Source organism: Podarcis erhardii, assembly GCF_964252035.2.
Source record: "Podarcis erhardii genome assembly, chromosome: 2".
NCBI lineage: Eukaryota > Metazoa > Chordata > Lepidosauria > Squamata > Lacertidae > Podarcis > Podarcis erhardii.
The window spans coordinates 74,072,501-74,099,693 of record NC_138498.1 but is presented as its reverse complement, the minus strand read 5'-3'; the positions used below and the strand labels follow the sequence as shown (position 1 = coordinate 74,099,693).

General features: G+C 45.0%; 1 protein-coding gene and 1 long non-coding RNA gene across 2 annotated transcripts; one reads left to right on the top strand and one right to left on the bottom strand.

Annotated features, from left to right (window-relative positions):
- The first annotated feature begins 509 nt into the window (after positions 1-509).
- Positions 510-12,380, top strand: CISH (cytokine inducible SH2 containing protein). Its single transcript, XM_081850509.1, has 3 exons — positions 510-1,386; positions 8,600-8,826; positions 9,609-12,380. Exons 1-3 carry the CDS (start codon positions 1,340-1,342, stop codon positions 10,103-10,105), a joined length of 771 nt encoding a protein of 256 aa, XP_081706635.1. The 5' UTR covers positions 510-1,339; the 3' UTR covers positions 10,106-12,380.
- LOC309335472 lies at positions 11,353-27,193 on the bottom strand. The gene is made up of 3 exons (XR_014153532.1): positions 26,981-27,193; positions 20,503-20,569; positions 11,353-13,740 (listed from the first exon to the last, which is right to left on the bottom strand). It is a non-coding gene; the product is annotated as an uncharacterized lncRNA (long non-coding RNA).

The window sequence follows — 27,193 nt, the reverse complement described above, 5'->3', positions numbered from 1 at the left end:
CCACTTTCTGCAGAGCGTTATAAAATTGCTGTCGTCCAACTATTATTTATTTCCCAATGCTGCGCCAGGAACAAACGTGGGGTGTAAATCATAGGCTTTTTCAAAACTTCGGCGGAAGGAAACCATCAGCCTAATAAAAGAGGCGGCCGGCAGCTGCCCCACTACTCAAGGCAGGGAAACGTGCTGCTGCTCCTCGCCCTGTCTGGGAGCCTCAAGAAAGAAGCGGCGGGCGCTTGGCCCCTCTTGCCAAATGGCTACTAGCAACGCCCGCCAGGCTTTCCGCGCTGCTCCCCGCCTCTACCGCCCTTCCTTTTCTGCCTCCGCGTTGGCGTGCGGGTTTCTCCGCGTGTCTACTGGGCTAGGATCATTGCAGCATCCGACGTCATCCGCCCCTGATTGGCAGGGCTCCGAGGCCCGGCCCTGCCCTCCTTCGCTCTGATTGGCAGAAGGACGCGGTCCGGCCCCGCTTTCCTGGAAAGTTCTTGGAAATCTATCAAAGGTATTTCCTTGAACGCAGAGAGCGGCGGCAGCCAATGCTGGATAAGCCTGAAAACAACCAGCAACTTTTTCAGCCGGATCCCTTGAAAAACCCTCTCCCTTTCCAGCTGGGGGATATTTTGGTGATCTGTTGGGGGGATTATTTTAATTCCAGGAGAGCAAGCCTGACAGCAAGGTCTCTGCTACGGACGCATCTATTTATATATTTCTCTCTTTTTTCTTGTTAATGTCGGCACAGTGATGTGAATACAATACAATTCCAGGAATCCACCACTTCCTGGAATAGATTAAAAGGGAGCAAACAAAAGATTACTTAGTAGTGGCTTCCCCCCTCCCAGAGCTTCAAGATTACTTCAAGAGGCAGCGTCGAGGCGAGCTGCAACTCTCTCTGCTCACTTCTTCCACGCGTTTAAGACAAGAGAGAGATTTATTTATTGAGACGTATTTATTGATTTTTCTTTCCAGTTGTTGCTGGTGATTTTATACGCCACCGGGAGGGAGATTTCTTTCCTTCTCTCATATTCTTTTCTTTTCCCCGTGTAATTTTTTTTTTTTTTTTTAAATTCACCTCTGCAAGAGTTCAGTGGAAAACTGCTAAGGTTACGTATCTTTTCTTACTCGTAACTTGCTGAGCAAAGACTTTCTGGATACCTCAAACTGTCTGCTTTTCTGCGAGTGATCTCCAAGGTGCTTTTGAGAAGGCTTCTGGGTCTTCATCCAGCCTTCTTTTTCCGAGTCACTTACTGGCCGATTGTGGTACCTCCTGTTTGGGAACAAAGACCGACCATAAAGAAGAAACCCAAAAGAGGGAGAGCTTTTCCCCCAGTTCCCCGAAGACTTGATGCTCTTTCCTTGGTCCTGGAGTGACATGATCCTCTGTGTTCAAGGGTAAGATCCCTCAAAGACTTTGCAATTTTCTTATCCCACTTTAAAAAGTACTGAAAAGGTATTGTGGAACAAGTCCTCAAACCCCCTTTTCTTTAAATAAGGGATTTCAATTCAAATCAGTGTGTGTGTTTAAGTTACTTTATTTCAGTTGAAGGTCACCCTTTGTGCAGGTTCCCATTTTTAAAAAGGTAAACATGCAGCACATCAAGTTAACAAAATTCAATACGCTTTTAAAAGAAGTGGAAGGAAGAGAGTTGCTGTTTCTATTGTGCGTGTTTGATTAAAGATGAACAGTGCAATCTTGTACATGTCCACTCAGAAAAAAGTCCCACTGAGTTCAGTAGGCCTGACTTCTAGATAAGTGGGCATGCAATTGCAGCAAAAAGGCTTTATAATCTTACTTAAACTGAGGAGCGGTGTGTGGGGATCAACTGGAAGAGAATTCCAAACATACAGAAAATACTCTTGAGTTGGTACAGAACAGTTTGTTGTGAGTAGTGAAGGGCTACTGTTTTAACCATCTTCAGATAATTAAAAAACCCCCAACACCACTGCAAAAATATACATAGATTGCTGTAACTGATAATAGCTTATCTACCCAAGAGTCTCTGTGTGTGTGTGTGTGTGTGTGTGTGTGATGTATACATGGCACGCTGGTCACGCAACTATCTACATATTACTGCATTTGTGAAACTTAAGGACAGCACAATTTTTCAGTTTGACTAGATGTATCCCACTGTTCTTACTATCACACCAAAGAGTCCCAACTAGAACTCATACTCGTGCTGCCAGACTAACATTTACAGTTACCGTATTTTTCGCTCTATAACACCCACCCGACCATAACACGCACATAGTTTTTAGAGGAGGAAACAAGAAAAAAAATATTCTAAACGAAACAGCGGATGTATGATTTTTGTCGTTCATGCTGTGGCCACAGACATGTGATCTGACGGTGAGTTTGGGGTAGCCCAATGCAAAAATCCTGAGGATCCATGCTTTGTAACCACGTTTTTGCACCACTGGGGCCCCAGGCAACAGTGGGTGCGTGATTTTTTTGGTGCAAGCTGTAGCCACGGACATGCTATGTGATCTGATGGTGAATTTGGGGTGACCCAGTGCAAAAATCCTGAGGACCCAGGTAGATCCGTGCTTTGTAACCACGTTTTAAGTGGGGAGGGAAGGAAAAGCACTCAAGGGACAAGGAACACACGTGGGATGGGTGGAGAAGGATGCTGTTAGTAATGCAGAAGAGGGGTATAAGAGGAGAAGGCTCCTCTCCTCTCCTGCTTTGCTCCTTTAAAGCAAGCAGGCTCTCTATCCCTCTCTCCTCCCCACTCAGTGGCTCTTCTCCTGCTTTGCTGTTTCAAAGCAAGCCACGGAGGAGGGAAGGAAGGGGAACCATGGATCCTCTGCTCACGACTGCAGCAGATCCTCCCGCCATCCGTAGGCATTTGCTCCATAACATGCACAGACATTTCCCCTTACTTTCTAGGAGGAAAAAAGTGAGTGTTATGGTGCAAAAAATACGGTACTTCAGATATCAAGGGGTGGTACCTGTACACTAAGACTGCATGTTGTCTGACATTCAACACTCAAGCAATGTAAAATACTTACCTAGTTATATAGTCATTAAGAGCTATGCCATTTAAAACTATTCCAAAAGAGAATCTAGAAGTTTTTGCCCCTTTCCACTCTGGCAGAGGTGGGGGTTTCCACCTCCTCTATTGCTTCTATGTATTGCTGGCTAGACACCACTACGATTTTCCAGTTTCTTTGTTTTCATTGCTAATACTTTCTGTTCGTGTGATGAGTCTCAAAACACATCTGCTCTAATTTAGTCTTTGTCCTCATTCACACCATACATTTAAAGCACTACAAGACCACTTCAGTCATGGCTTCCCCCAAATAATTCTAGGAGTTGTAGTTTGTTAAGGGTGCTCCTCCACCCCCCCCCAAAAAAACCAATTCCCTGAGTGATTTGCTTCCTGTGCTGGCTTTTAACCTGGGGCTCTCTAGAATTTTGTGCAGGTTAGAAGCCACTTGTCTCCTGCTCACTTAGGCAGAATTCCCAAGGGAGAATAGAAAAGCACTCAATAAAGCACAGGGCTGGATAATTTCCTGAATCTTCCTATCTTGCCATTTAACTTTGGTTTGCTGGGGAAGTAAGCAACTCCAGAACTTTCAGCTTTAGTTTCGGGGCTGCTAATTTATTTTTTATTCCCCAGAACTAATAATTCTTTGGAGAAGGTTTGCAACCTTTCTTTAAAACTGTGGAATGCCTTTCACATTTTCCTAAGTAGCTCAGCTTGAGAAATATACTGGTTGTTGTGTTAAATTCTGATTAAACCATTGTTGCTATTTTGATAGGTTCACCATTCCTTAATTTAGAACTAGCTAATAGACCACATGGCTCATATCTCTTTAATCCTAGAAAGACTGACATTCCTCCAAAGGGCCCAGGTGATAGACATGAGGTTTGTCCTCAGAACAAACCTGCAAAGTACATAGATCCATTGGGCTTCATGGATATAAGTAGAGATGTGAACCAGTCCAGAATGATCAACTACAGCACACTGGTTCTCAGTCTGTGTCCTTCCTCTGAGCAATCACACTTTGATGATGTAGATGCTTTTCTGATACTCCCTAAAAGAGATACCGCTTTTTGCAGGGAGGGTACAATTTCATTTTTATTATTGTCCTGTCTGCCCTATGTTTATGCCCAGTCTGCTTCAGTTCATGTTCCTCTCAGATCATATTTAGAAAGCTACTACCTCATTTGGCATGAACATTTTTATTATCTTATCTTCTTGCACACCTACTCAAAGATATTCCCCGGCTTACTACTCACACCAGCCTTTCTCGTATTCCCAGTTGCACTGGCAGAGGAAGGCAGGTGCGGTGCGCACCAGGTGTCAGCTGTGAGGGCGGATGACATCGCTGTACCACCCCCCCCCATGCTCATCGTGTGGGTGGCAGGCCACTAGGGATGCTGCTGTGGTGGCAGCTCTCACACGTCTTCATCATTCCTTCTTTGCTGCCAATGCCTTTCTGTCACACCCTGGAGCCCTTCACTTGGTTGAAGCACAAAATTTCACTCTTGTCTCCCTTTCATACCCTAGTTAAGCAGCCAGGATGCATGGACTGCAAGGACTGTTTCTCTAAGGAGACCGAATGCAGGGAAAGACCTAGCAAAAAATGGTATTAACACCACAGAGCACAGCATCACTCCCCCTGCTGCAAAAACAAAACAAAACAAGGGGCAGACTAGAATGCTTTTAAAACATTATTTTAAAGAAGGGACATGTGTTGCAAACTCCAGGAATAAGATTTAAAGGACTGGGATAAGGTTATTTATTTCTACAAACAATAGAGGTTTGGGTTCAGTTACAGAGGAGACCGTTTCCACCATGCCAGGCCCTTTGCCCTCTCTGCCTAGTATTTGTAATCCCAGCAAGCAGACCTATGGTTCAGAGAAGCCCATGCCAAGTATCCAGTTCAGAAAATAAGATGGGTTACAGGGCCTCATGCCCTCTTCTCCTTTTGGCCAAGAAACTCTGAGGCCTTTAGAGCCTGCCAGCTGGGGTGGCTGTTTTGTTAGCTACTATTTGGGGTTGGTGCGTAAGGCAAGCTCATTGTCCGTTTGCTCATATGAGTGGTAAACATCCATCTCTAGGAGGGTGAGAGGAAAGGACGATGACGTTACATCTTGTGCAAGAAAGATGAAACCACGCAACAAAAGCAGAAGCTGATATTATTAGGATTTCCCTCCACCCTTACTATCAGAAGCATATACAGTGGTGCCTCGCAAGACGAAATTAATCCGTTCCACGAGTCTCTTCGTCTTGCGGTTTTTTCATCTTGTGAAGCACGGCTATTAGCGGATTAGCGGTATTAGCGGTTTAGCGGCTTAGCTGCTATTAGCGGATTAGCGGCTTAGCGCTATTAGCGGTTTAGCGGCTATTAGCGACTTAGCGGCTTAGAAAAAAGGGGGGGAGGGAAAAAACTCGCAAGAATTTGCAAGACGTTTCGTCTTGCGAAGCAAGCCCATAGGGAAATTCGTCTTGCGAAGCACCTCAAAAGACGGAAAACTCTTTCGTCTAGCGAGTTTTTCGTCTTGCGAGGCATTCGTCTTGCGGGGCACCACTGTATACGTCAGCTTATTAGGAACTGATTTGGCCATTCTGTTCCTATAATATATGGGACAGGGTTTCCTAAGAATCTCTGGATTTTGTTTTGTTTTTTAATCTTTTAAATTATTTATTATTTACATGTGAGCCATTAAAATATATGTAGCTCTACTGAGTTTCATAAGCAATGCAAAGCAATGCAGAAACAAAACCCAGACTGAGAGCTTACAGTCTAAAGTAGGCAAGGAAGAAGACAGATGAATGGGTGGCAGAGACAAGGACTGCAAGGTATTTATGGGCAGAGATGCTTAAACTTGATTCCAGTTGGGAATGAGAATTAAAGGTTATGCCGAAGATTTAAATATTTAGATTCCTATGCATGCATCAGAATTCCCAGGACTGCTCAACATTTTCCTCATGAACCAGATATTTCTGAAAACAGAAGGGCACTTTCATTTGTGAGCATGAACCCTCCCACCTGATTATCTCTAATTCTGTGGGACCCCACATCTCCCCTCCCACAGAAAAGTATTAAGAACAAAGCAGATTCAGGTAATTGTGACATTCAATGACATTTCTCTCTTCCCCGTATGGGTGGAAGCAAAAATGAGGGCATCACAACAGAGAAAAGATCAGTCCAAAGTGTACAGTATTCCCTATTACAGGTACCGTAATCTTTATGGACTGCCCATTATAGTAACATTCAGGTCCAGTGATGGACCTGAACCAACTGAATTTGGAACTGAGAACTCCTGTAATGCCTTGCTGGTAATTACAGCTACTTCCTGCCTTTTCACTTTGTTAGTCATTTACTACCATGCAAATTACTGATACGTTCAGATTTGCCGGTTGCTATCACACCCACTTTGGAGAGTAAAGTGGTTACACAAGGTACAAAGAAACTAAGAGCCCGGGCCAACATGCGTAGGTGCTTTTGAAAGGCAGCATTAGAAAAGCTATGGAGTGGAACAGAATTGAGAAACTGAGTTGGCAAATGGTTCTTGGCCATGGTTTGCCTGAGAAGGACTTTGTCTCATGGTTATGGAGGAAAGGTGTGGCCCACTTCAAAACTTTAGCACTGTTAATTTCTAGCAATGTCTAAATTTAGCACACAAATCATATTTGTAACTGTACTGCCTGCCGCCTTGCAGTGGGTGTGTTCCAGATAAGGTTTTTGTGTTTTCGTGCATTTCCCCTTTTGGGGAGGTGCAAAAGCTTGCAGCTCAGAAAACAATTGCTTAGAAGAAGAAGATGATGATCTCGGCATTCACATCCCTTGTGGGTGATACATGCACTTTTCTCTGTGCTTTTTTTGTTGACTCATCTTTAGACTTCCATATTCAACTGGGTTAATTGAAGGGAGCCAAGCAGCAAGACCACCAGGCTATGTGGAGGGGGAAAATACCGGTAACAACCAGCAGAATACAGTGGTACCTCGGGTTACATACGCTTCAGGTTACAGACTCCGCTAAGGCAGAAATAGTACCTCGGGTTAAGAACTTTGCTTCAGGATGAGAACAGAAATTGTGTGGCGGCAGCAGGAAGCCCCATTAGCTAAAGTGGTGCTTCAGGTTCAGAACAGTTTCAGGTTAAGAACGGACCTCCGGAATGAATTAAGTACTTAACCCGAGTTACCACTGTACTGGTGGGATAGGATGGATATGTAACCTTATCCCTTGTTTTCATCAAGGTGTCGTTGACACTGCATGCAATGTCTGCCATGCGTTGGGGTGGATTTTTTTAACCAAAGAAGTGGCAGGCTGTACAACCAAAGCAGAAAGGCCTTTTACAAATGGGACTCAAACACTTTGACTTTGCTGCCTGTGTGCCTCACCAGCACAACTGGATTTAGGAATTCTTCTTTAACCAGGCCTTTGGCCAATGCCCCTTTAAAATGTGTTGTGGAAGCGGCGGGGTGTGTGTGTGTTATTGGGTTGTCTTTGTTTTTGTTTTTATTACCCATTTCCTGGTTTTAATATTGTAAATTTATGCCCTGAGATTTATGGGTATAGGGCAGTATACTACTACTACTACTACTAATAATAATAATAATAATACACAGAGTGAAAGAGGGGAGGGCGCCCATTTTTGTCCTCCCTCAGGGCGCCATATTACCAGAGTCCATCCTTGTTGCCAGTTCCACAGGTTTTTAGACAAGTTCACTTGGGGCTAATGAACGAGCTTCCAGTTTGTATTTCCCGATGGGTGCAGTCTTGGTGGGTAGCTGGAAAAGAGTGGTGGGACATGGAACTGGCAGGGGAGGAGGAGAGGGGCCAGACAATAAGTGTAGCAAGAACAGATCTGACTGTAGGCTGCCTGTAAGTGTATATGCTATTCTTTGACTCTTCAGCTCTTAGAGACGTTGCGTAAGACGTGTGTACACCCAAAATCGCTTCAACACTTTCCCCTGCGTATGTGTTGGTAATTATTATTCAGGCACAGTAATGTTTGAGATGCAGTAGAAAATAGAGCACTATATTTGAAAAGCATAAGAGTGAATTTTAAAACTTATTCCAAAATTCTCTCTTAGTGCATTTGATTTTTAATGGGATATAGTCAGGGAATCAAGTGAAGTTCTGTATGCATCTACTCAGAAGTAAGTGGATTCAGTGAGACTTGTTCCCAGCTAAATGTTTATGGGTTGCAATCAAAGAGAAAGAAAAAGACTGGGTCTGTAGGACCGAAAAGCCTCAGGCATGGAAAAAGTATTTAAGGCTGCAATCCTATATACAGTAATCTGGGAGCATTTCCACCAAACTCAATAGGACTCTTTCTGAATAGACATGCATAGGATTGTGCTGTCAGTTATCTTCTGTCTGGGGACAAGCCTGCACGACCCCATTTATGTTTACTGAAAAGCATATCCCACTCACTTCAGTGGGTCTTAGTCCTTTGTGTGCTTATTATCACAGTTAAGTGGTGTGCATTTCTTCCCTTTCTTCTTCCTCTGTTTATCTGCTTGTGCAGTGTAAGAGGCTGTCACGTAGTGGGTTAGTACAGTAGGAAGCAATGCATTGATGCAACCTGGTTGCCAGGCAAGGTTAAAAAACCCCAAAACTAATTCTAAATTCCCTTCCTTTTAGATCCCATCCTTTGCTGGCAGAGGAGAAGATCAGAAGCCTATCGCTTGGGGGCCTTGCAGCAAATCTGTCAGAGCAAGTCATGCAGCCTCTGTCAGTCACACCTTTCCAAGAAGAGCCTGCTCCACCCTTTGTGGCGCCCACACCGGACAACAGCCCGCCTCAAGCACGAGACCCAGAAGAGGATCTGCTATGCATTGCCAAAACATTTTCATATCTGCGAGAATCTGGTAAGAGCCCTCGGAGACTTGGTAGTGGAGCGTGCCATGTGTGCTAGAGGTGCAAATAACAAGGAAGTGGAAGCATTCATGCGGTTGATGGGCAACAATGACTGTTGAAAGCTGCTTGCAGTGGAGATATGGATGACACACCATTGGGTGGCAATGGCGACAGTTCAGAAGGGCATTATGGGCCTTGAGAACTGGTTGGCTTTTCATTAGATCTCAGTGCAGCCAGGCAAATGGCGCCATGTTCTTCTGAAAAGCTGGCTTGGGGAGACTGGACCTGCAGCACTACACCATGAATTCCTGCTTAGCTCATTGGGACTTACCATGTGGGCTAGTGGGTAGAGGGTCCAGCTTGGGAAAATGGGATCTGGATTCAAATCCATATTCAGCCACAAGGCTGCCTTAGACTGTCAGCCTGGATAAGTGGGGAAATCCCATAGAAGCCACCGTGAACGTACTGCAGTGTGCAGTAGTAAACAAATACATCTCCTTTCCCTGTATTACTTTCTGTTATGATTGTAGATCAGGTTTTCTAAACTTGGGTCTCCAGCTGGTTTTGGACTACAATTCCCATCATCCCTGACCACTGGTCCTGCTACCTAGGGATGATGGGAGTTGTTGTCCAAAAGCAGCTGAAAACCCAAGTTTGGGAAACCCTGTTGTAGATCGTGCACTGAGCAGGGGGTTGGAATAGAGGACCTCCAGGTCCCTTCCAACCCTATTATTCTTTGACTAGTTTGTACTTTTTCTTCTATGTGTTTCTTATCTCTCTGCCTCTCTTCTAGGCTGGTACTGGGGCTCTATCACAGCCAGCGAAGCCAAGCAGCAGCTCCAGAAGATGCCCGAGGGGACTTTCCTGGTACGGGACAGCACTCACCCCAGCTACTTGTTCACCCTCTCAGTCAAGACCAACCGAGGCCCCACCAACGTGCGCATCGAATATGCCGACAGCAAGTTCCGGCTAGACTCAAACTGCCTCTCCAAGCCTCGCATTCTGACCTTCCCGGATGTGGTCAGCCTGATCCAGCATTACGTTCTTTCCTGCACCGTGGAGAGCAAAACGGACGCACCTTACCCGCCTCCCATGCCTTTGCCTCCTATGCAGAAGGAGGTCTCGGCCGTGCACCTGAAACTCATCCAGCCTCTCAAGCACAGGGACAGCCCTCCTAGCCTCCAGCACTTCTGTAGGCTACGGATCAACCGGTCGACTGCCGAGACAGACCAGTTGCCTCTACCAAAGAGAATGAATGACTATTTGAAACAGTACCCTTTCCAGCTTTGAGGGCGCTGCTGGTTTGCCTTAAGACAGACTATAGAAGCAATTTTTTTAAAAAAGAAAAAACTATATACATAAAATAAAAATTAAAAACCTGATGGGACAGTGATGGGGCTTTTTCCCACCGACATGGTGTGGTATTATTTTAAGTGGGCACAGTAAGTTAACGGCCAGCAGAAGAGATGGCGTCCATTATACCCTCCCCGTATTTTCTCCCCAGCTATCCTAATTCCATTCCTGTGCCAAGGAGGAGGTGCTGGAATTGTGGCCATTCCAGTGCCCAAACCTCAGAGCTTCTCTTTATTTTCTGACTTTGTCTTTGAGGAAAACACACTTGGCATGTGCACACTACTTGAATTTCAGAGTCACCATCACACCAGGAATGTCGAAACATTGTTACTGTCGTTATTTATATCCATGGTAGCTTTTATTCTTTTTCACTACTACTAAGTATAATATAGATTACTACTACTACTATTATTATTACTACGTTTGCTTCTTTTTCAAACAAACCTGTAGCTATCCATAGTAACCCTTGGGGGACTTTGAATATCGACCAGTTAAGTTGTCTTGCTGTAGCCTTCTTAATCTATGATAGTGCATTCGTACCCAGATGCCATTGGAAGCCCATGAAAGGTTGACCCTAGTCAGCTGTCAACATCTAGACTTCAGGTCCCATCATCGTAGCACACAGAATCCATCCTTCCCTCCCAAACAAGCCTATTGGGCTCAGACAATTGAGTGTATTTTTGACTCTATCTTCCCCTCTTGAAGAGGACACACCCATTCTGAAGTAGCCAATTATATACTAATGATTTGCTTTTTAAAATAATAACACAGTGAAGGCTCCTGAGTACCCTCTGCATGGAGCTGAAGCATTTGTCTTGGTGGGATGATCCCATCTTCAGTACTCAGACATAGCAAACTTCTATACATATATTTATATATTCCTTCCTTCCTTCCTTCCTTCCTTCCTTCCTTCCTTCCTTCCTTCCTTCCTTCCTTTGGGGGAAAGAGCCCAGCAGAAAACAGGATACCTTTCTTCCACCATCCCAATAACACAGCCAACCAGTTGGTTCTTAAGTTTTTATGTCACTGCTTTGTTTAGCACTATGTGGCTTCAGAAAGAGCTGGATTCTGTTGTTATTCACTACCTCATTGGCTAGGGGTAGCTTGACTTGTAGGTTGAAGCGGATAGTTGCTTTTTGAATAACATAATGAAATCAAAAAATTTAAAACTTTAATGTACCTTATTTTATTTTTTTTGCTTCCCTAAAGTTTGCCTGTGGACACTTAATCCACTTTTATTTTGATCCTTGTATATGGGGAAGGGAAAGGGAGAAAGGAGCAATCAAGTGTTACCCCAGCTTCCATCTGGGGTACCATATCCAGGCAACTCTAGCACACTTTGTATTTCTTAAGGAGCTGGTGGTGCCCAAGACCCCAGAACTTGTTGTGCCTGGGCCAAGATAACAAGCTTGGCATTCATTCTGCCTTCCTCAGCCTTGTGACCTGATCACTGGGGGCAGAGGATTTGTACATTCAAACTAGAATGGTTGGTCTCCCATTATATATCTAAATCCTCAGGACAATGATGGATACACTTTCCCCATAAGCCTAGAGCTGAGCTGGAGACGAGAGATTTCTGCTATGTCAAGAGACTGAGATTCAGGTAGGGCTAAGGCCCCTTTGCATCAGAGATGGGGAATCTGGAGCCTTCCATGTATTGTTGAACCACAGTTCCCATAATCCTTGACTGTCGGGCCATTTCTGATGGGGCTGGTATCCAACAACACATTGGAGAGCCACAATTTCCCTATCCCCACCTTAAAACAGGCTTGACCAACCAAAAGCTTTCCAAAGGATTTTGGACTACATCCACCGTCAGTGAACAGCCATGCTGGCTGGGGCTGATGTATGCTGTGGTCCAAAATGGCTGAAGGGCACCATGTGGACAAGTTCTACAGAGTAATTTGAAAGATATATCAAACCTTCTGCTCCCATTGCCAATCCAACATGACCTGGGATATTTAGCTAATGTCTGTTTCTTTTTGTGTCCCCCTATCCCCTCTGCCTGGATTTCTTTTGTATTTCTGGTTTTATTTTGGATACTTTGATGACTGACAGCGAATGTGTGCCTGTGTGATGCCTGGTTTGTTGCTCACTGAGCTCTCCCCTGTTCACTGTGACAGACTGAGCAAGGGCAAATGAATGAGAACAGAAAATATATTTAAAAACAACAACAAAATACAATAAATGATATTTTTAAATATAAACAAAACACTGCAATGTTTTCTTTCTTCAGTGTAGCCTGTTGCAGAAGCCTTTTAAGCATGTTTCACTTTGCTCTACTAAAAGTATTGTAGTTACTTCAGGAAACTCACCTGCTAATATTGCAGTCCTAAATCCTGGCACCACTGTGTCAGTTTTGGCAGTGCCCTCATATTGCTACAGTACAGGGATGGGGAACCAGTGACTGTCTAGGCTTGGCTGGACTGCAACTCCCATAATCCCTGACCATTGGTCATGCAGGCTGAGGCTGATGGGAGCTGGAGGGCCACAGGTTCCTCATCTCTGCTGTGTAATTGCCTATTGTGATATTGCAAGGTATTAGTCAAGGTGGCATAATGATTATAGTATAAACCTAAGGTCACTTTTCATTGAAGAAGGTTTTGCATCTGTCGTGTACAGGTTGGAAGCAGAGGAATGGTGGAACTAGCTGGGGAACCATCAAGGGAAGAAGGCTCAGAACCCAGGGAGTGGTGGTGGGATGACAGGGGTCAGAGGGAGAAGATGGAGAAGGCTGGGAAGAGGAGCTGAAGAAGTAACAGGGCTTGGTGAGGTAGGAGAGGCTGTGGCATAGAGAAGTCAAGAATCAAAGGCAGAAGCTGAAGCAGGTGTGTGGGAGGAGGGAGGCCAAGAGGCAGAAATGAATCAAGCTGGTGAAGAGTCACGAGTCTTGCCCCCTCCTGCTGCAACAAGCTCCCCTCCCACATTGTCTCCCAGAACAAGAAGAGGCATGAAAAGGAGAGAGGAGAAGTTAGCTATATGAAGGCACAGTCTCTGATTGCTTGGGGAAGGCACTAAAGAGACAGGGACTTTCAGTCTCAGCAACTGATTTTCATGCAGGAAGACCACCAGGAACGAACTGCTCTGCTCATTAGGCCCGACAGTCAAGTCTGTAGAGATCATGATTTTGCTAATAAAAAGTTAACTCCATCTTTGAACGGTGTGAATACTGGCCTGCACACTCCTGTGACAGCATCCCTACATCTACATATTTAGACCCTCTGCATGTTTAGAAGCTGAGGACAATTGACAACAGTCTCAGGCTCTTTGATGCAAAGAGATCTTATTTCTTTGGTGTTCCAATGGCACAGGGAGATCCAGTGCCTTAGTTAAATGGTGTAGAATTTACACATTTTCAGGGGCACTCTTGAGTCATATCAAAGGAAGTCATCTTGTTAGCACAAGATGTACAAGCCTGTACAATGTGACCTCCTCTCCCTGTTCTTTTGCCTGAGAGACATTGCTGTAGCATCCAGGGGCTGCTGGAATCCTCATAGGGTGGGATTAGATGACAGACCCTGGTGGACTGGAGACCATGCATTGCCTGATGGTGGATCCTGCACAAGTAGATCCTGCTAACATGAAAAGCCACATCATCATAATAGCACAATTTCTTACAACAATACAACAGGACAACCCCCAAGAGTTTTATTACATCTTTACATTATTATAGTAGGTCTTCAGAGCTAAAGCAGCCTGTCTGGTCCTGCCTCCCTAGCTGATCTCCTATAGGAATATACCCCACATACCTTTGTGGGCAAACATCCAGGGGCCACATGCCACTTGATGGGTGTGGGTGGATCCACAGGCAAAATAGATGGAGCAATAGATGTGATTCTTGCATTTGTGCAGTAGGCTATGCAGCAAACAGCCATGCAAAACCCAGACACCCACCCACACCCAACTTCCAATCAGACAAGCAAGAGGGATAATCATAGTTCAAGGGTACATTCCAATCAGACAAAAGCATTCAATGAGGGCATAGAGAAGGCTAGTGTGACAGCGGAATGATCCCAGGAGTGTCCCAGAAGCTAACTAAAGATGACTGGAGAGTCACATTTTACCTCTAGGCCAGGTGCAGGTGGTTCTTCCTGCTTAAGTATAGAACCTTACATATGTCCCTAGTGAAATTCATTCTGTTAGTTTTGCCCCAGTTTTCCATTCTGTTAGGGTCATCTTGGACCCCAATTCTACCTTCTGCAGCACTAGCTACCCCTCCCAATTTGGTGTTATCTGCAAATTTGATGAACATCCCCTCAATTCCTTAATCCAAGTTATTTATAAAGACATTGAACAACAATGGGCACAGGACAGTATCCCACAGCAGTGGCGAAGGAAGGGGGGCAGTGGGGGCAGTCCTCCCCGGATGTCCTCCCTGAGGGGGGGGTGACATCGCCACGCCTCGCCCCGGGACGCTTGCCTCGGGCTGAACCTCCCTGTGACGCTTGCCATGGGTGGCGCCCCCCTGGGTGGCTAGCCCCGCCCCTGGGTGCACAGCATGTGCGCCGCTCCAGGTGTCGGAGTAGCTAGCTCCACCTCTGTTCTGCAGCACCCTACTTGTCACTTTTCCCCAGGATGACGAGGAACCATTAATGTCAGTCAACAAGCTGACCTAACTAACCCACATTTTACCAGCTTCTTTGCAAGAATATCATAGGGAACTTTGTCAAAAGCGTTTCTGAAATCAAGATACACTATGTCCACAGCATCCCCATGATCCACCAAGCTTGTAACTCTATCAAAAAAGGAAATGAATTTTGTCTGGCAGGACTTGCTTTTGAGAAACCCATCCTGGGTCTTAGTAATCACAGCATCCTTTTCTAGGTGCTCACAGATTGTTTAATTATTTGTCCTAGCCCTAGTCAACCTTTCCTGGCATTGATGTCAAGCTCCCCAGTCGGTAGTAAACTGGGTCTTCTTCCCCATCCTATTTAAAAATAGGGACATTTGCCTGTCTTTAGTCTGCAGGGACCTCACCTGTTTTCCAAGAATTTTCAATGACTGTAGACAGAGGCTCTGAGATTTCTTTAGTACCCTTGGGTGAAGCTCATAAATGCGGGTATCAGGACCACACCTTGCTGCATGAACAGTTTTTACTCCCTGCCTTTTAGCCTTGGCCATGTTCCATTGCTCTCCTTTGAAGGCAAAGGAGTGGGGAGAGACTGAAGTGTGCCAGTTGGCTACTAGTAAAAGAAGAAACTCCCTCAACAGCAATTTCTGGCTTAGAAGGCAGTGTGCTCATCATACTTTTTCATATGGTGAATAGAAATCCAGAGACAGAATGCTGGCTTAAAGCCACAAGAGCCCTAGAAGGTTTGGCCAATATTATACTCCACACCAGAGGGGCCATGTTTGTGAGGGTGCTGAAGCGTTGATGGTAAGGTGAGTCAGGGAAAAGCACACTGGGTCCAGGAGACCTGGCTTTGAATTCTAGCTAAGACAAAGACCTGAAGCCTACATGTGACCTTGGACCAGCCTCGGTCTTGCAGACTAACTTATTTCATGGGGTTGTAGTAAGGATAAAATGGGATATTCCTATGCAGGCCACTGCCCTGAGCTCCTTGGAGGAAGAGAGGAATCCATGTAATAAACAGATGCCATACTCTACTGGCTTCCAACATTTCACCAGGAAAAGCAAAGGCATTCTTGTGTGCACATAATACAAAGTCTCATTTACCTGGGAGTAAATCCCATTAGACTCAGTTGTGCTGTAAACATCCACACCAAAATAAGAATGATTCCAACTGACAATAGAACTTGACATTGCCTCATTTCCCTCCAGCCTTTTCAATAAACATTAATAACAAACAGGGTGGTGCAGATTCTTACTCTTCAGCTGAAGGGTCTCATTAATTTTAATTTTCAAAGAAGTGCTATTAGGATCACAGCTTTAGCCACAATATGAATGTGGCCCCAGGGAAAACTGTATTGTGTTACATTGGTATAAATTTGGAGTAATTCAGAACAAAATTTGGGATCAAAACATGTAACCCACTCAGCTGCCCCACTTCTAAACATGTTGCTGCAATGTAGCAGAAACTGCAAAAAAAGAAGCTTTGTTCTAATTACAGTATAGGCCCCTATTTTTCTAGATGCCAAGGGCTTCACATGAACACATTGCCTTGCTTGCTGTCACAATAAGTTGTAAAGGTCAGGGATGTATCTCTCTCGCTGACACCCAATTTATTTTATCTTTAATGACCATTTCCCATTCCTGCATTTGGGAAGTTCTTCCAAAGCAGGCATGCTCTGGATCAAAGAACACCAATTTTCATTAGAGACTGAATTCATTTGTACAGCTAAGTTATAAATCCCTGCAAACAGAGGTGTGAATGGCTATGCAAGCAGGCCTTTAATTATACCAGCATGAGATTCCCTGCTACAATATGCCTTTCACTGCGATAAGCCATTCATGTGATGTTTGCACAATGAAGCACACAAATTAGATTAGAGCAGCAGATTTTGCACAAGCAGTATATTGAATAAAGATTATAGGCATGTGGGGAGTGCATACAAAGCACAGCTCAGGTTAGTTCATTGGGGGAGGAAGTAGGGGTAGAGGGGAGGCAGAGGTCATTGGGGGTGGTAGATGCAGCCCGACTGTCACTGTGCAATATGTCTGAGTGGAGTCAGTTGATTTTCCTGCCAAATGGTAAAGGAGACTCACACCACTTTTCTTCACCTGATCAGAAACCTCTTGTACATGAACTCTAGAGGCTCATAGCGTGAGGTGACTGCTAAATATAACACAGAAATAAATAGTAAAAGAAATTGGCAGGCCCAATACAGATAACCAGTCTACTGCAAAGCAATTACTTGCACTCTACAGCAAACCACTACTAGGGAATTGCCTCTTTTATCAGGCCTGAGCCACATCTGTCCATGTGCTCATCCACCACTACCACCAAATTCTAAAGTGTCTAAAACTATTAGGGCTCGCCCACACTTCTTCTTTTCCCTAGAAAGCACAGGTCTGAGTTGTTTTGCGTTTGCCTTGCCGCTTCCCCTTGGGAAATCCACTCTTTAGTGCTAAATTGGAGCAAACATCAATCCAGAGAAAACCCTACTGACGTTTGCTCCAATTCAGCGGTAAAGAGCAGGTTTTCCCACAGGAAAGTGGCAGGGCAGGCGGAGCGCTTTAAAAAGTAATGATTCCCTGCCCTTAGGTTTACACTCTAAAGTCAGCAAAAACCAGTGTCAGCAGAATGAGGCCATCTCAGCATCAGCATCAGCTGCATGTGGCCTGCCCTGCAGCCTAGTCAGCTGCCTTCAGGTGCACAAGAGAATGCTGCTGTCCTGTCTCCAGTACTGAAGAAAGACCAGTTGGCTCCTGAACATAGAACTGGGGGTGGGACATCTTATCCTTTGCCTCAGGCAGCAAAGTGTATTGAGCCATTCCTGAACAATGCAATAAACTAAGAGGATTAAGAGACTAGGCGGGAGGGATGAGGAAACATGAGCTTATAGAAGACAATGCAGTGCAGAATACACAGGTGTTTTGTTTTTTGTTGAAATGTTGAAAAGAAGAAAGAGAGGAGGAAAGATGATAGATACCCTACTAAGTTCATATGCGCAGTGTCAAGGCTGGAGTCCGATGCAGGTCAGAAATCCTTACTGTGCAGTTCAGCCACCAACACACCAAGAAATCAAAGGGTTAACTCATCCTTATTTTGGTCTCATCTAGATTACATGTGGATGGCGCTGTGGGTAAAACCTCAGCGCCTAGGGCTTGCCGATCGCATGGTCGGCGGTTCGAATCCCCGCAGCGGGGTGAGCTCCCGTCTTTCGGTCCCAGCTCCTGCCCACCTAGCAGTTCGAAAGCACCCCTAAGTGCAAGTAGATAAATAGGGACCGCTTTATAGCGGGAAGGTAAACAGCATTTCCGTGTGCTGCGCTGGTGCCGGCTCGCCAGAGCAGCTTCGTCACGCTGGCCACGTGACCCGGAAGTGTCTGCGGACAGCGCTGGCCCCCGGCCTCCTAAGTGAGATGGGCGCACAACCCTAGAGTCGGACACGACTGGCCTGTATGGGCAGGGGTACCTTTACCTTTAGATTATATGCAACTCACATCCTTACTTCCCTCTGGGACATTCAACACTCAGCTGACTAGTTACCACTTGCCATCAAAAGAAAGGATTGGCTTTTTTATAAGTGGCTTAGAGGTTTCATTACAATAGATTCATCACACCCACTTGCACAGTTCGGGATTAATTTCTGGGTTTATCTGACCTGCTGGGTAAGGAATGCCATGTGGTGTTTATGTTACTGGTGGAAAATTTGCTGGAGAGTATCATGTGTTGGTTGACACTGACAGGGTAACCCTATGCATATTCTCTCAGAAGCAAGTCCCAACTAGTTTGAGAGGGTGAAGTGGACACTGAATTGGGCTGTGAAAGCCATTTCCCAATCCCCCACAGTTCTTGAGCCTTGTGGAGGAGGGGCGCATAACTACATAGGAAGAGGCTGCTGGATCAGGCCAATAGCCCATTTAGTCCAGCTTCTTGTTCTCACAGTGGCCAACCTATGTGAAGACAGATGTGTTATTTTTTAAATGGTGATTATAAAACTGAAAAAAATAGATCAAAGAATTATTCAACACAACTTTCTAAAATGTACACTGCTGGCCACAAATAACTTGGAGAAAATACAAAGTGTTAAGCCAAAACAAAACAGTCAGTGGTGAGTTGACTGACAGGAGTGCTCTGGACTTGCTCTTCCTCCTTCACTATTTTGGTCTTATTGTTCCTCGATCTCTTGCTCTGGGCCAGATGGGCAAGCAAACAACGACTGTGGTGAGGTGGAGGAAGGGAAGCAGCTGCAACTGCTGGCTTGCTTATTGGTTCTGGCAAGCGAGAAGGTGGCACAGCTGTGATGAGGCCAAGGAGCAGGAACATCTGCCAGCAATGGCAGTGGGAAGGTAGGCTCCCTGCAGGAGGAACGGCTTATGGAGAATGTCTTGCCCAAGGGCCCCTCAAGACCTGGAGCTGGCACTGGCTTTTTTCCAACAGCAATTAAATTCCTCGCAGAGCTCCTTATTGCTGCATTCAATTTAACCCGTTTTTCCAGACCACCTTGCAATTCTTGCTGCTTGCCTTAATTAAACTGAGATCCTCGTGGCAAAGACTCTAATAGCAACAGAAAGTACTATTAAGTCATTCCTTGACTTAAGGAGATTATGCGGTTTCACCCAGGAGGTTTTCGTATTTGGTCCATTAATTTGTCACGGCTTCAGACTTAGACCGAAGGTAATGTCTGCAGAGGGTACGTTCCCCAACACCCGTCTCCATCTGACACAGAGGTCCTCCTGACTCAGAAGCTTCTGGGCCATCGCAAGAAGTTCAAGCTCACCCCCGTTCCCACCTGCTGCGGCAGATGTCGAAATATATTGACAATTATTTCAGCTGAGCACTGTTGCCAGAAAGCAAGCTATCCATTTTTTGCTCCGAAATACAAAATGTCTGTTAGCTTACAGTACAAAATGGAAGGAAAGTGGTCTTTAAGGAAGAGACCTGTTGTGGCTGGGTAGCCTGCATCTGGTGTGGTGGGTGGGCCTCAGTCATAGTCCCACAAATTTACAGCGAAGATGGGAACAAGGTCAGCTGTGACTCGAAGCTTTAGTTAGTTCATTGTTCCAGAACCAGTGGCAATACCATGGTGGGGCAGCTGCGGACAGCCCACTGACACTTGAACAAGGCCCCTCGCCGGGTCCCGAATTTACCAAATGGCTGCAGTGGTTTGGCAATTCACTATAAAACAACCTTTTGATATCACCACAATGTCCCAGAATGATGCTGCACCAGGGTGTTAGGGGAGGGGGTATGAAAAGAGTGGGTTGCTTGCAGGCACCTACTGCAGATTATAGTGATGCAGTGCTTCTGCAGACACTTACTGCAGATGTCGGTGTTTCAGGAGTTGGGACCTGCAGGATTTCACTTGGGGGTTGAAATTGCACCTGGAACTGGCTTTGAATTGGACTATCAATTAAAATTTGACGTTCTCCCTTCAGCTTTAAATGCACTGCACCCACAGTTATTTTGCACAACTAAGGAAGAACCAAACTACATGGCTACTCTGTCAAATGTGATCTATGACAGCAGCTCCTCAGTCATTAAACGACTTTGCTATACGAATGATAACCAATGAAAAATAAGCAAGTAAGGGGGAGAGAGGTAGAGAAATGCTCCGTCTCCCGCATTTGGTTCTTGTGTCAGAATTTTTCACCTCATTGTAGTTTTATTTGGTAATAATTTCTAAAGCATTTACACTGAGGTGGTTTGGGGGAGGGAATAGGAGTGGCTGGCATGGTGGTACAGAGCTGCCCTACAAACCACTTACCTGAAAGGTGAAGAGGAGCAGCGGGCAGGTGGAAAGATCAAGGCTGGGCATGGACACCTTTTTCAGCCTGAAGGCAACATTTAACACTATCAGCAATATTTATACAGATCTTCTTATGCTGCTTATGGCTTTTCATTCTTATCTAACAACAGCCCAGTTCTCAAGGAGCCCTGTGGCTGCAAACCTGATTGCACTGAATTTCGTGCTCCTCCAGGTGGCCGTTTTCATCCCAATTTGCTTGCTCAAAACAGGGAGTTTATATGACAACAAGCATTCTTCCTAATTTGCTTGCAGGATATTCCCAGTGCTATTTTTCCAGAGAAAGAGGTGCTGGATCTTACCATGAATGTCTCCCTCGTTCTCTAATGATGGCAATGGCACCCACTTGAGAGGTGCAGGTTCCGGCTGAAAAAAAGGCCCTGCATCTTCCCATTAATTGTTTGTTCACTGCATTTTCAATGCATTTCCCCATCACTTTCCTAACTGCAAAACTTGTGTTTCTTTTTCCAAAAGCAGATTTCCTGTGCTAGGGCAACAAAGCACTTTAATCCATTTTGAATGCACCAACTTCAGTTTCCCAATATGTGCTTGAATCCCTTCTGGACAGTCTGGAGGCATCCTCAGTCATCTGAGGATAGTTTGCACAACAATCCTTCTAGCAATCATGAGAGAACCTGCTGCTATTGAACTCCTTTGTTAATCTTGGAAACTTTTGCAATCTAGAGAAACTTCAAGACACCTCCAATCAGCATAAGTCTATAATCTGTTTATCTATATTTTGCTTCATTGTTCCATGGTTGCTTGTTGTCCTGATTGGTAGGTCATGATTGTGACACACTGTTTACAAAGTTTCAGCCTTCTTTAGCCCCTTTCTGCAGGCACATCTGGAGAACACAATGTGAAATGCCATGTCACACATTAAATTTTCTTTTTTTAAAAAAATAATAATTTTTATTAAATTTTCCATTTAACAATCCAATCATATCACATTAGTTATTCCAAATTATACCAATACATATCATTAAGTCCAAATATTTTGCCAAATTTTAAATTTTTGTTGGGGGTTCCCATGCTTCGAGTTCAGTAAGGGTCCAATCATCTCATATTTCTGCTGCTTTCAGTGTTCACAAGTCCCATCTTCCGATCTTCTTGTTGTTATCGTTTTTCTTTTTAATAACCTCTGAGTTATTTCCACAGGCAAGTTAAAGCAAGCATTATTATGTTTCTGTGTGAACTTTGTAAGGCTCTCCCTTTCTTTTCTTTTCAAAGCTGGTAAGTCTTTTGTTTGCAGTAAATCATCACACGCTGATCCAAAAGTCCTGCTCGGGCAGCAGGCACCATTTTTGTCAGTTCCGATGAAATAAATTCTAAGTGTCTGCTCATTAATTTTCCCAGACCAGTTGCACCATAAATCAGTCTTTCCAGGGGAGATTTTGCCAAATCAAACTTACAATCCAAACATCAAAGCAGTGGCTCACCTCCCCTTTGACTGCTAATCTCGCAATATAGTCTGTCTCATAATGGCGGATCCCCATTAAGAACTGCGTCACAGGAGAGCCTTTCATTTTTCTTTCCAGATCTTCTGAAAAACAAAGCCTTTAGTTATTATTTTTATTTCCACACAGTTTATTTCCACACAGTTTATTTTCTAATCTCACTTGCTATCAGTCATGTGATGGTTCTTCTAGGGGAGGGGTTGTTAGGTAATATCGTAAAGAGAAGAAGAAGCTCCCCCCCCTTTCCATTCCGTTTCAACATACTAACATAGTTGTTATTCTTTGATGTTATCTTCTGTGGAGTCCATTCCATCACTCTTAACTTCTCAGTGGCAGGCTTAATTAGCAGCTGATAAACCCTTTTCTTCGCTCGAAGCATGTGCAATTACTTTTATATCGAATATTTTATCTAAAGTAATGCAACTAGCGTCGCTCTCAGAAGCAGCGTCCGGGAGATCCAAAGCTCACTCAAGGGCTTTCCGTCCAGTGCCCTCACCCCCTCCTTCTTTCGAACTCAGGGGTGATTTATGGGCAACTACGGACGAGGCTGGGACGCGGGTGGCGCTGTGGGTAAAACCTCAGCACCTAGGACTTGCCGATCGTCAGGTCGGCGGTTCGAATCCCCACGGCGGGGTGCGCTCCCGTTGCTCGGTCCCAGCATCTGCCAACCTAGCAGTTCGAAAGCACCCCCGGATGCAAGTAGATAAATAGGGACCGCTTACCAGCGGGAAGGTAAACGGTGTTTCCGTGTGCTGCGCTGGCTCACCAGATGCAGCTTGTCACGCTGGCCACGTGACCCGGAAGTGTCTTCGGACAGCGCTGGTCCCCGGCCTCTTAAGCGAGATGGGCGCGCAACCCCAGAGTCGGACACGACTGGCCTGTACGGGCAGGGGTACCTTTACCTTTACAGACGAGGATGCATCTTCCCTTCCCCAGGAAGAATTTTGGGAGGCTGATTTACTCCCATATCAGCCTCTTAATTACCTCGTGTGAGCTGGAGAGATGGTATTGTCAGCCATCTTCCAAGGCGCCCCTAGCAGCCCTGTCACACATGAAATTTTCAGCGCGCGCGCACACACACACACACACACACACACACACAAAGTAAAATGGGGGTGCTGAAAACACATGGATCATATGGGATCTCTTATTACTGCTGTGATAGCTCAGCAGTTGATAGGGCATGAGACTCTTAATCTCAGGGTTGTGGGTTCGAGCCCCACATTGGGCAAAAGTTTCCTGCATTGTAGGAGGCTGGACTAGATGATCCTCATGGTCCCTTCCAACTCTACAGTGTTGGACTGGCTGCTGGTTCCTGGGTTTGCTCCCATGCAAGGTGTGAAGGGGATTTGAATTCATTTCTCATAAAAAAGAGGGCAAGCAAGCAAGGAAGGAAGGAAGGAAGGCAGGCTAAGAAGTGAGTGGTAGCACAAGCACATTCATAAACAACCTCCGTGATTATTTTTTAGACCTTGATTTAAGCACCAGCCATGAAATCTGTTGTCACTTGGGAGCTTAGCTGTGCCAGGTCAGTAATGCCCACACTATTTAGTACTACCTGTTCCCACTGCAATTTGTCCATTAGTGCACAAGCCGTTCTCTCCTTTTTTTAACTGTGTGAGTAACTTCTTGTTAAATAAGCCACCTGCCCCCAACCTACGCTATCTGCTGCAGTCATTCATAGGCACTATGTACTCAATAACTTGCAGAAGTTGTAGCCATTCCAGCTTGCTGGTATCTTCAATGGTGCTCTAGCTATTCATTAGTGTAGCTCAGAAGAAAACTGGGCCAGAGACTGTAGGCCTAAGACAGCCTTACGCAACAGCCTTTGACTTCCTGAGAAAAGGATGAGGTCTGCTTGCCAACCAGAAAGTTCATGTAAAACATGAGGAGGAGGAGGAGACAATGTGACTATTAAGTATTTTACAGGCTGTTGCAATCAGACCTGGAATCTTATTCAGAAAAGAGCAATCAAAATGATCAACGGGATGGAGCATCTCCCCTATGAGAAAAGTTATGACATTTGGGGCTTGTTAGTTTAAGAAACGGTGAGTAAGAGGCAACATGACAGACATTTATAAAATTATGCATGACATGAAGGAAGTGGAGAGAGAGAGAATTATTGGATATCCAATGAAGCTGAATATTGGAAAATTTAAAAGAAAAGCACTTCTTCACACAGTGTGTAGCTAAACCAAGCATCCCCAACCTGCGGCCCTCCAGATGTTTTGGCCTACAACTCCCATGATCCCTAGCTAACAGGACCAGTGGTCAGGGATGATGGGAACTGTAGTCCAAAACATCTGGAGGGCCAAAGGTTGGGGGTGCCTGAGCTAAACCATAGAATTTGTTCCCACAGGATGCAGTGGTGGCCACCAAAAGAGGATTACATACTGTTACACAGGTGGTGCGCCAGCCCCTCAACTTCTGCTGAGTGGTAGCAAGAGTCCTTGGGGTTCCAGGTCCTCACCCTTGGGTCATGTTGAGAATCAAGACACAGTGGAGGCTGTCGTAGCTTTGAGAAACAGAATCACAGAATGGTAGAACGGCAGAGACCAATCCCCTGCAATGCAGCCATCTCGATATGCAGTCTCCCATCCAATTTGAAACCATACTGGAACCTGCTTAGCTCTTCAGATGTGCTAACAGTTTTATTGCTGCACCGCTATTTATTCACATATTTACACCTGAAGTTAGACGGCTGGAGTTCAGCTCTTACAGAATGGTTATCTCAAGAGGGCCTTGTTCATGGGCATAGTCAGGATTTTTGCTAGGGGGAGCAGGCCTTTTGTTGGGGGGGGGAGCAGACCCTCAGTTTGCCATGTATTTTTATTGATTGGGGGGGGGCAGCTGCCCCTCCCTACCCACCTGGCTACACCCATGGGCTTATTCCCCACAGCAGTGCAGTCATTCTGGCCTTTGTTCCCCTTCTTCTTCCCAAGCAACTACTCCTCATCCATCAATTATCCGAAGCCTTTTTTTAAAGAGGCACATTTTCCCTCTGAGCACAGCCTGCCCCCTCCCCCTCCCCTTGACAACCCCTGTCTGCCCAGGCCCAAGGATTCCTCTCCTATGTGGATCATCAACACCTTTTGTCATGTTAAGGTTTGGAAAGGAAGCTTAGCTTGTACTTTTCCACTGGCTTGGAATCTCCCCTTCAATACTTCAAATATTAACTAGGTTCTGACATTCATTAAATTGTTGGGTTTAGGGGGTCTTCCCTGCAAACCTGTAACAATACATTCATGGAAGAGAATGCTAACTACGGCTACTAGCCACGATGTCCATGCTCTGCCTCTTGTGTTTGGGTCCTGCTTATCATAGAACTGTAGAATTGGAAGGGACCCCAGGGGTCATCTAGTCCAACCCCCTGCAATGCAGGAATCTCAGCTAAAGCTTGCTAGTTTCCCATGGGCATCTGGTTAGCAACTGTGTGAACACAATGCAGGACTAGATAGATCCGGCAGTGCTATTTTTTTCGAGAAAAAGAGGTGCCAGAACTCACCATGAACGCCTCCCCTGTTCTCTTATAATGGCAATGGCACCCACCTGAGAGCGTCGGTGAGTTCTGGTTGAAGAAAAAAAAGCCCTGGCTGTTCCTATTTTCTTATGATTCTAATCTCCTCTGGCACATAAATAAATAAATGAGCAGAGTGATATTTAACAACACTGAGAGATGAAACAAATCCGTGGTGTTATATAAAGGCAGCAGGAAGATCGACATTATGCTGTTGTGTAACTAGCTTTTCCAAGAATACTATCTTAGTCAGACGTCAGTTAAGTGGAGGCAGGGTGGAATAGGACTTGCCTTTGTAATATTATGAAAAGGGAGTGGCTCATTAATAATAGAGCTGGCTTTCCATGAGAAGCCCATTAGCTACCAAAAGCAATCCATCTGCGTGAGCATTTTGAGCACTGCAAAATAGTGACAGCTATGGCTGGAGGAATTCCCACAGCACTTCTCCACATTCGGTTATGGATTTCCAATCTGCTGTCTCTTGCAGTTTTCCCTTTGAGTGATGTGGGGCTGGCTTTACAAGCCCAAGCAAGTAGGGGGGTGGACCCTATTAGATTTTAGAACTACAGCAGCTCAGTTGCCACTGGAAGGAAAGGAATAGACTTCCTAACAGGATGAATAAATAGGGGGTGGGCTGGCTCAGAAACAGATTTGTCTAGAGCTTGAGGACATGCTTGTTGATTTTTGTTAAGCAATTTCTAACAGGAAACTCACCAAGCAAAGGCAGGAAATTGTTTTGTTCCATTGTAGTGGGGATTCCCCAATGGAACTTTTTTTAAAAAAATGTTTTTATTATGTTTTCTGCAAAATTTTACAGACAAACCACACAAGAGAAACACTAACAACTTTATGAAAAAATAAAGGCAGAACAAAAAGCGAGTGCCTGCTATTTATATCCTGCTCTACAGGGGAAAGTTAGTTTGGAAAGCATCAACAAAATACATAATAAAATTAACAACAGCAACAATAATAAAAGTTCAAGCTGGAGACCAACAGTGTTGTAGAATTGTACCTAATCCAAACTGAGCTTTTTAATTTAGTTGGAAGGATTTAACCACCTTACTGCAACACATGAACGATCAGCTGGTACCCTGTACTGCCAAGGGTTCGTTTTTATTTTACTCATCTCAATAGTCCGTTACGTTATGTTAATTTATCTGCCATGGTCAAAAAACATACTTTCCTCAAATGGAATGTAAGAGAATATATGACGGGTGTTTGGAGAGTTTCCAGAAAACTGGGATGATGCCAGAGTCCTGAAACCCCACTGTGTTGTTTTCCTGGGAACAGAAAGTTGGATAGGACCATGGTGGTTATCTTTTCCAACCTACTGCTCAGTGCAGGAGATCCAGAGCTAGAATATACAAAAAAATGAATAGTTACTCAGTCTCTACCTGAAGACCTCCAATGGCAGAGACAGCTTCCCCCTGAATTGCTGGTATGTTGAGCTGGACTCCTTGCATACCTTACACAGCAGTCTTCTGAATGTTCAGTCATGTAGCTACCACACCATCTGTGCTCTCCTACTGGATAACTACGGTAGTAGCTTTGCTGGGCATCACTTGATGAGGAAAATGGAGATCAGGGCAGGGTTTAAGCCCTCCTCTAACACCCACTTTGCACAGTGCACCCCAATCATATTTAAGCCCACCATTTATGATTTGTGCATGGATCTTCC

What these genes read in the sequence shown, in the direction of transcription:
- CISH (XM_081850509.1), top strand. Translation starts at nt 1,340, where the DNA reads ATGCTCTTTCCTTGGTCCTGGAGTGACATGATCCTCTGTGTTCAAGG. An exon ending in ATGATCCTCTGTGTTCAAGG is followed by an intron (nt 1,387 to 8,599) that starts GTAAGATCCCTC and finishes CCTTCCTTTTAG; the next exon opens with ATCCCATCCTTTGCTGGCAG. An exon ending in TTCATATCTGCGAGAATCTG is followed by an intron (nt 8,827 to 9,608) that starts GTAAGAGCCCTC and finishes CCTCTCTTCTAG; the next exon opens with GCTGGTACTGGGGCTCTATC.